Source organism: Drosophila elegans, unplaced genomic scaffold, assembly GCF_018152505.1.
Source record: "Drosophila elegans isolate 14027-0461.03 unplaced genomic scaffold, ASM1815250v1 contig_133, whole genome shotgun sequence".
NCBI classification, from domain to species: domain Eukaryota; kingdom Metazoa; phylum Arthropoda; class Insecta; order Diptera; family Drosophilidae; genus Drosophila; species Drosophila elegans.
This window is the reverse complement of record NW_024545499.1, coordinates 1,904,776-1,913,143: the sequence shown is the minus strand read 5'-3', so window position 1 is coordinate 1,913,143 and position 8,368 is coordinate 1,904,776. Positions and strand designations below refer to the sequence as shown.

The 8,368-nt window shown below is 49.9% G+C and overlaps 2 protein-coding genes across 3 annotated transcripts; one reads left to right on the top strand and one right to left on the bottom strand.

Moving 5' to 3' along the window:
- Positions 1-286: 286 nt before the first annotated feature.
- Positions 287-5,419, bottom strand: LOC108149618 (anillin). 2 transcript variants are annotated; one of them, XM_017277343.2, is made up of 12 exons: positions 5,158-5,419; positions 4,756-5,052; positions 4,213-4,692; positions 3,765-4,131; positions 3,324-3,701; positions 3,089-3,260; positions 2,793-2,928; positions 2,531-2,722; positions 2,254-2,472; positions 1,833-2,199; positions 1,413-1,711; positions 287-1,350 (listed from the first exon to the last, which is right to left on the bottom strand). In XM_017277343.2, exons 1-12 carry the CDS (start codon positions 5,173-5,175, stop codon positions 634-636), a joined length of 3,642 nt encoding a protein of 1,213 aa, XP_017132832.1. In that variant the 5' UTR covers positions 5,176-5,419; the 3' UTR covers positions 287-633. The 2 variants fall into 2 exon arrangements, with proteins under 2 accessions (XP_017132832.1, XP_017132831.1); XM_017277342.2 differs by having other exon boundaries at positions 3,765-4,692.
- Positions 5,420-5,529: 110 nt separating this feature from the next.
- LOC108149581 lies at positions 5,530-8,197 on the top strand. The gene is made up of 4 exons (XM_017277216.2): positions 5,530-5,665; positions 6,132-6,228; positions 6,292-6,559; positions 7,023-8,197. Exons 2-4 carry the CDS (start codon positions 6,134-6,136, stop codon positions 7,497-7,499), a joined length of 840 nt encoding a protein of 279 aa, XP_017132705.2. The 5' UTR covers positions 5,530-5,665; positions 6,132-6,133; the 3' UTR covers positions 7,500-8,197.
- Positions 8,198-8,368: the final 171 nt, after the last annotated feature.

Sequence of the window (8,368 nt, the reverse complement as noted above, 5' to 3'; positions counted from 1 at the left end):
CCGCCCGAGCCCGATGAACTCATCCGTTCAAACGAGCCGGATGCGGAGAATCCTGGTGCCAGAGCGTTTGGAGAGTTGGGCAATTGGGCACTAGAACAGCCGGCGTCGTGATAACACGCTAGCTTTAACTCTCACTTGTTGTTAGATTCGGATTGGTCAGAGACACAAAGATAGTTAACACGCGGAAACCACGTAGCCGCTTCTTCATAGCCACGAGTTCTTGCAAAACGATATATGTGAATGTAAATGTGTACGTGTATAAAAGTATTCAATAAACTATAAACTATTCAGTGTATAACTGGCGGCAGCCTTTTACTGGGATTTATACATATTATATATATTTAGCGAGACGTCCTAAATGCCATGTACATGTTAAGGTATTCAAACAACACTTTGTCGACAAAATACGAACACGAGCGTGTCCAATGAGGAGTACGATAAATTTGAGTCGGAAACATAAAACATAAAACGAAAAGAAGACAAAAGCGAACGCGTTTTTAAATCGTAAACTGAGTGAACTTAAAAAGAGAAAACTTTAAACAACCCGCCCGTTTGGTGTCGGTATCGGTGTCAGTGTCAGTGACAATGACAGTGTCCCTGCTGCAGACAGGATTGCAGGAGCGGGTCAGCAGTTTAGTGGGCTCCCCAGGCGCGCAGCAGGGTGAGCGCCTTGTTGAAGTAAGCGCACCACTCCTCGCGCTCCTCCTTCGTGTCGGCGGAGAGCAGATGGCGCACTATGGTGGTCTGTCCGTTGGGCACTATTATCAGCGACTCCTGATCCGTGTCCAGCGCCGGTCTTTCGCACTCCAGCAGCATGGTGTTGAGGCGGGCGCAGATGTCGCGCGGCGCGGTGGAAACCTTCTGGGAACGGCAGGCGTTCAAATCGATGCTGCCCATGGGCGTCTTGCGCTTCTCATCGTCCGGATACTTCCAGAAGTTGAGCACGGAGCCGTTCAGATAGCACCAGCGCCGATGCCAGGCCCCAAAGCCGGAAATGTCCTCGAACATGGTTAGGAATCCCTTGTGCTCCACGCTCACGGACAGTTCGCAGTTGACCTTCATGTGTAGCACGCCCTCCAGTGGGCTAACGCCCAGCACCTGGGTCAGCGTCCAGGAAGTGCGTTGGATTTCCCGCAACGAGAAGATGGCAAAGCCGTATTGCACCAGCTGAGGCGTCCTCACCACATGAGGACCCGCCGGACTCTGCACCGGCGGCATCACCAGCCGATTTTCGCCGCCCTTCTTTTTGGGCGTCTTCACGCCTCCCTTCTTGTTCAAATTGATGTGGTACTTCAACTCATGAGGCAGCTGATCACGTTGGGCCAGCATGCCATAGATTTCCAGCGTGATCTGAAGTCCAATTGTTCGCAATTAGAGAGACGTCGCATTTACAGAAGAGATTTAAAGCTTACCCTAAAGTCGGCATACACATTGTTCAGTTGCAGGACATCGGGAAACTTGACTGACAACAGGCCAGGCATCGTGGGCACTGTCTTGGTGGCCAGCACGTGCTCATTGTACTTCAGTAGGCACACCAGATGGTGACCATTGATGTTGCCGGAGGCCATTTTACGCACGTACTCCTGCCTCAGGGGAATGGTAATGTCCTTGACCGTCAGCAGGCCCTTTTCCTTTGGTGCGCCCACGGGACGGATGCTGTTCTCGACTCTCAAACGCTGGACTTCGTCCAAGCAGGCCTGGCGACGATGGGCTGCAAGAAGTTGAAGCGTCAGCTATCTGGTAACTTTTATGTAGGCAATGTTTATTCAAATTTCTGCCGTATATAACAGATATTTAGAAGCAATAAAGCCGACTAAATATGGGACACTCACTTGCCAGTAGGAGATACCGCTCTCCCTCCACGGACTCTGTGGAGCCGGAAAACTCGACGGTGGCCGCGCACAGGTTCAGGGCCTGACTGGCTTGCCCAATCACCTGCTGCTGCTTGCACACCTCACTCAGCAGCTTCTTGATTTTGTCCTGCGCCTGAGCGGCCTCGTTCAATTCGCGAGCGTTCTGCATCTCTTCGTCGTCCTCGTCGGTCTGATCGTCCGTGAGACCAGCTGCTGCTCCGGCGTTCTCACCCTGCTGAGGGGAGTCGTACTCCAGTCTGTGCTTGGCATGGCAGTCGCCTGCGAGCGCTGATCGCGTCACCTGCTGCTCGCGACAGATCTTGCGCACCGGCGTGGAATTGGAGCTCTGTAATGCAACATTAGTTAGGCTTGTCTCAACTCATCACGGTAGGAAACTCACATTAGCGCTCTGCTGGCGGCGATAGAAGCTGACCGTGTGTACCAGGGTGACCAGATTGTCTTTGTCCTGGTTCACGCTCAATTCGGACTTGACCGGCTGTGCACCACTTGGCAGAGGTGTCTGCAAGTCCATCATCTCATGGTGCTCTTCGATTGGCGTACATGTGGAGGCTGGATTCTTGCGGAAGGAAAAGCTGTTTGAGGCCGTGGTCCCTTTGCTCTGCAAGATTAAACATTGTTGTAATTTATTCTAAAGTTACTGCTGCATAAATACTTACGCTCAAGGAGAGTCGACTGGCATTGTGCTCGTCCCCGCTGTCGCTCTCGTCATCCTGAGTGCTGCCGTAGTCCTCGACCAGCGCCTCATCCAGATAGTCATCGATGCCGGCAGAGACCTGCGAGGAGTTCATCGAGCTGTCGTCCTGACCCTCGTGATTGTAGTACAAGTCGTGGTCCGCATAGCGCACAGTCTGAAAAGGATGCATGGATGGTATCAATAGAGACTACCCGCTGGGTTCTCAATTTTCTGCCTGTACTCACCTTCTTGCCGGGCTGCTGCTGCATCTCCGCCTCGTTGCGCTGCACCGCGCTCATTATCTCGCGGCCCAGACTGCCGTTGCACATGCCGGCGCTGCTGTCCTCAGTCTGCGACTGGTCGTCGGACTCATCCATGCAGCTGCACGAATCAAAGATAAGCGGTTAGTTAATAAAGCGATTTTATTGTTGGTCTTGTCTAAGGGTGGGGTTTAAAGCTATTCGTCTTAGGGCTATCAGTCTTGGAGTGCTACTCGATGCATAGCAGGAATAGCAAGCAGGAGTAGCACTTGTCAGCGCACCTTTCGGTCTCCTCCTCGTCCAGTTGATGGCTGTCGTCCGTGGCGGAGGCTGTTTCGGTGGCACAGCCGTTGTCCCCGCTGGAATCGAGGTCGGAGAGGGCGGGATACAGGCGATCGGAATGCGATTTGCGGGCCCGCTTGGAGTCGTCGTCGGTGATTGGCGCATCACCAGCTGAAAATGCGGAAGTGTCAGCCACAAGCCCTGGGAATATGTGGCTTTAGTTTCATTTCTTACGTGATCTCCTTTTGCTGCTGGCCAACGAGGGTGCGAGCCCAGCAATTGGCGGCGGTGGAGGCGGCGGCATTGGCCGCACTGCTTTGCTGGGAGCTGGAGCTGGCGCTGGAGCTCGAGCCGGAGCCGGAGCTGGCACGGAACTGGCGGCTGATTGGTTGTCAAAGAGCTCCTTTTGCTTGTTGAAACGGTTCGATATGATCTGCATGTCCTCCTGCCTCTGACGATCGATGTCCTTGATGCGGGTTTCTGCACTTGATTGCGCATTGGCCACCAAAGCAGCTACTTTGTCGCGCAGCTTGTTTTCTGTTTTAGGCTTGGTTGCTGCAACTACAGTAGTCGCAGCGGCAGCCGTCACCGGATGCACTGCCGCCAAATGCTCTGTTAAGTCAAAGAAATCAGTGAAAAAGGTTCCAAATATCATTAAAGTGCTGTCAAACTCACGTTTCACCTCCTCCGCCCTGATTTGGCTAATACTGGGTGCGGATCCTATTGGCGCCATCGGCAACATGGCCTTGTTGTTGCCTGTCTCAAACAGCTTCATGCGCTCCTTCAGCGACAGTTCGCATGGATCCTTCTGGTTGCGAAGACTGCCTTGCGACTGCCCACCTTTGCTCTCAAAAATGGCCGCCCGTCCCGAAACCAAGCCCGTCTTTACACTAACTGGAGGCGCTGATGAGCCTGGCTTGGGTGCCGGAGCAGAAGAGCCAAAGCTCTTGGCCACCTGACTGACCGTCGTCGATTTCTCCGGCACTGGCGGCTTAGCAGCTGGCACTGCCCCATCCTGTTTGCCAGCTGGCGCCGCTTCTTCCTGTTTGGCATAATCATAGGTGTGTTTAAGGGTCGACGATTCACGGCGCTGAAAACCTTGAGCCTCCAGAGAGCTCAGTACCTTGGGATCCCACTTTAGCTGCTTCGTACCGGCGGCCTCGTCGACTTCGTCCTTCTTCGGCGGCTGTGGAGCCGGCGCCTTCTCCGCCCGCCTGCTGGCCAGGTGCGGTTTTGGTGGTGGCGCTTCAAGGGGTCTGTGCACTTCGTGGTGCGACGTGTCATCCTCCCACTGGTTAATTGTGTCCGCCAGGGCGGCCAGTTTCCCCAGTCTCTGCTTGGGCTGCCTACTGCTGCGGTTGTCGCTGTTCTCGTCCTCGTTCGTTCTCACATGGAACTGCCCCTCTGTGCGGTGGATGGGCGAGGAAAGGTCATCTGCGTTGGAGTACAGTGCGCCCATGCGCTGCAATCTGCTGCGCGAGGTGTCCCTCAGCCTGGCCAGCGGCTGGTTCACTGGCTCCGCTTGTAGCAGGGGATTCGTAGCGCGTGCTTCCTCCTCTTCGTCGTCATCGGTCACCTCCTGCTCCTGAATCTCAACTTGCACCTGGAGGAGGGCCGGCACAGATGAGCAATGGGGTCAGAACACCAAAAGAGGGCGGGTACTTACCCCAATCGGCTTGTCGGTGGTTATGTTTATCTCGATGCCCATCTCCATGTTCTCCTTGTTGACCGCCGCATAGTGACGCAGCGGCTTGGCCGGCGACGCCTCCAGCATGGCCTTGTCCAACACCACGACCTTGCCGCCGCCACTGACCGTGCTCTGGACTCCCGGCGAGTGGCTCCTCGGGGCCAGGACCCCAGCATCCCCGCCAGAAGAGGAGGTGGCGGAGCTCGGAGGGGGGAATTTGCTGGCGTTGCTGATGCCGAGGGCGCGACTGCGCTGTTCCGCCTTCTCGAGCATGTGCTGCAGCGGGGGGAAATGGAAAATGGCCATGAAAAACCGTGAGTGCAATTACCAACACCAATGCCGGAGACAAAGGGCTTCGTTGTGTGCGAAATGCCGTCGTACCTGAGTGAACGGGTCCATTGTTGTTGCTGCAGCTGCTGCAAATGCCGATGCAAATGCGGATTTTAGTTGCGCGCACTCTAGAATTTAATTAACTGTACTGCTCGGCACTTCACGTTTGCGATTTTCAACGGATGTTTGCTATTCACTACTTGCGGGCTGCGCGGCCGTTTGCATTCGAAATTATGCGCGTCGCTTCTGCTTTTTTCGGCGGTTGGCGTTTGAGATGTGTTGAATAATTTCAAAACGACGCGCAAATGCAGTAAGACCATCAACTGACCACGCTGAAATACCAAATTTGGTAGGAAAACGGTTGTGGTGAGTTTCGTAAGGTTGCCAAGTGGTGGTAGTTTGTTAGGGTGGCAACTTTGTCAAACCGATTGTATATTACGAGAGTGAACACAGCTGCTTTTAGCATTTTTAATGCTTGCAAAAGAGATAAGTGTTTCTACGGTTTTCTATTAAAACCAAAAAGTTACATCTAATCCCTCCAAACTAACGAGTCAACTTGGTAAGTTAAGAAGGTGATATCAAGCTAAAGATCTTATAGTATTTTTATTGTTGAGCTCAGCACGTTGTGCTGTTAGTGCTGTCTATTTTGGCTTTAAATCTAGCGTTAAAAAGACAAGGATGATCACGTTTTATGAGAATCAATATATGTTAAAAAAAAACCGTAGCAGTTTTAATAGATTAAATAATTTAGACCCCTGATTTTAAATTCAATAATTTACCTATTTATCCATTCATTTATATTATAATATAAATTGGTATTGGAATTTTAGGCGGTAAGTTGATTGTAGGATCTATATTTTAAAGAAATTTGTTACAAAATACATTTTAATAATTAAATAATAACAAAATGTATATTGTCTTCATTCTTGTCAATTAATAAATTTCTTTATAAATATAAATATTTTAAATTGAAACATTTTTTTTTAGTTAAATTAATTTTAAATTTTTTCATATAAATGTTTCAGCCATGAGCGATCAAAGGACAATGGATTTGCTATGGAACTGCGCTTCCAAACTGACCGACCAATCCCACACAGAACGGATTCTCAAGTCGCATTACATGTGAGTTTCGTTTTAAATTCCCGAACCACTTAATACAATATTATTTATGCCCACCCAATCCAGAACCACCTGTCGAAAGTTGGCCCGGAACAGTGTTCAGTTGCCAGAGGAAAGCTTCGGATCTGCACGCATGTGCTCCCGCTGCGGAAACCAGTGGGCAGATGGGCGCTACCAGCTCCACCTCCAGCCGCAAAGGCTGCGCCAGAGTGCCAACAAACGGAGACTCATCGCCCAGCTGGAAGACGTGAAGGCCAAACAGATTAGGGGCGAGATGAGTAGCGGGGCCAGGAAACGGGCCAAGTGGCTGAAGAAGCGCATGGCCAGCCAAATGGTAAGTGCCGGGAGCAAGTGGCAGCGATGGGAAGTATTAATAGGTGGTACCAAAATGAGTTTTCGGTTAACAAATAGTTACAATCAAATTGATTCAAAATGCGTTACATTTACATCAGTGATATTTTAGATAGCTCTGACAGTAGCGGTTACAAATAGATCTGCAGTGGCAGATATTCAATATTAAATGTATATGTATTGAATATATTTATCAAGGTTAATAGGTAGTATATTTACAATTGTACGCACATACATATCTTTTAGGTAATACCCAGAATCTTATATCACTTCGATATTTGTATTATATCAGTAGAACTATCAGTGAATAGGACGTATTCCAGCGAATACGCCTTTATAGTCAAAAAGTCAAGTTTACTAGCAATCTATACTTAAAATAAAATAGTGTCTATATCATCGCCGACTACTTCCTACTATCCCGACTTAAACCAAATCTCTTTTCACAGGCCGTGGACTGCGAGGTTTGCCGGCACAAGACAATGCTGCCTCTGGAGAAGGGACGAAAGCGCGCTAAACCAAAAGCCAAGGAGGAAACAATGACAGCCACACAGCCTGCGGCAGCCGACCAAAACAAAAAAAAAGGCAAAAAGAATAAGTCCCAGGCGCCGAATAAAGATATCAATGCAGGCCTGCAAATTCCGCAGCAACAAAAAACGCCCCAGCAGCAACAGCATCTTGCCAAATCGCCAGCGCCGTCGAAAAAAGCTTCCCAACCAGTTGGAATAGCTTCCCAAAACTCCAGTCATCAGACGTCCAAAAAGAAAAAGAAGAAGCCCGCTCAGCCGACGCCCGCCGCTGCCAAAACGCAGTCCAAGACGCAGAAGCAAAACGTGCTGCTGCAACTGGCCGCTCAGCTGAAATCGAACGCGTTTAAAGACGCCAGCAAGTCGCAGCAGAACCGCCTGCAAGCGTTCCTCAAGTAGCGGGCAAAGTCGCTGCGACGCTGCATTTAGGTACAACGATTGTGGTCCAGCTGAATGAAAATACTTGTTGTGGCACATAATTAAGCGTTAGCACAATACTAGAATCAGGCTCTTTGTGCCGCTTGATAAAGCCAGCCCAGGTGGGAACCTGTTATCCAGCCGCCCGGTCTTCTGGGTCGAGTCACGCAACGGCTATGCACTTATCACTGCTGCCCGAGACGCGGGTTGTCCAAGGTTGTCCAGATATTGCGCAGCCAACATGGCCTGCATGCTTAATTTATTTCTCGGATCGCAACGTTTAATTAAAATTGAGTTGTTTGCCATAGCGTCTTGAGAAACGCGTCCTTCGAATCTGCTCCCAAAAAGGGCACCCGATCGGCTCTTGGCTCTCGGCAGTCCGCTTTATCTGCCGCCAATTGCACAAAGAGCTCACGCACAGGCGAAGGCTCCGGTCCCACATTGGCTTCGATTTCGCCCTCCCTCTTTCTGCGAAAAAGACTCTCGGATTTCTCGGCAGCTGCGACAACAACATCTGCCTGCCACATTAGAAGATTTCTGGTTCTACAGTCCAGTCCCTCTGGCTCGAACCACTTAAACCATGTTCCAAAATGCCTCCTAGTAAATTTAAGTTATGAATTAATGTTGTTAGTTTTAAAAAGCATAAACAATAGTAATAGTAAAGTCATAATGGTAAAGAATTATTCCTTAGTTTATCTTTATTTTACCATCCTTTAGATAAATGGAAGCTGCAACTTTTATTTCACAATACAACATTGTCTTATCTCAGTATAAACTATCAAAGACGTTCTTGTTAGGAAAGTATTACTGTAGTTGTAGTTGGTTAGTCTGTTTGGCTTTTACCAAAATGG

Bases quoted from the DNA above. Each gene is read 5' to 3' on its own strand.
- LOC108149581 (XM_017277216.2), top strand. From the start codon at position 6,134: ATGAGCGATCAAAGGACAATGGATTTGCTATGGAACTGCGCTTCCAAA. The intron at 6,229-6,291 runs GTGAGTTTCGTT...CACCCAATCCAG, and splicing joins ATTCTCAAGTCGCATTACAT to AACCACCTGTCGAAAGTTGG. The intron at 6,560-7,022 runs GTAAGTGCCGGG...CTCTTTTCACAG, and splicing joins AGCGCATGGCCAGCCAAATG to GCCGTGGACTGCGAGGTTTG.
- LOC108149618 (XM_017277342.2), bottom strand. The intron at 4,693-4,755 runs GTAAGTACCCGC...GCCCTCCTCCAG, and splicing joins CCACCGACAAGCCGATTGGG to GTGCAAGTTGAGATTCAGGA. The intron at 3,702-3,764 runs GTGAGTTTGACA...TTGACTTAACAG, and splicing joins CAGGGCGGAGGAGGTGAAAC to AGCATTTGGCGGCAGTGCAT.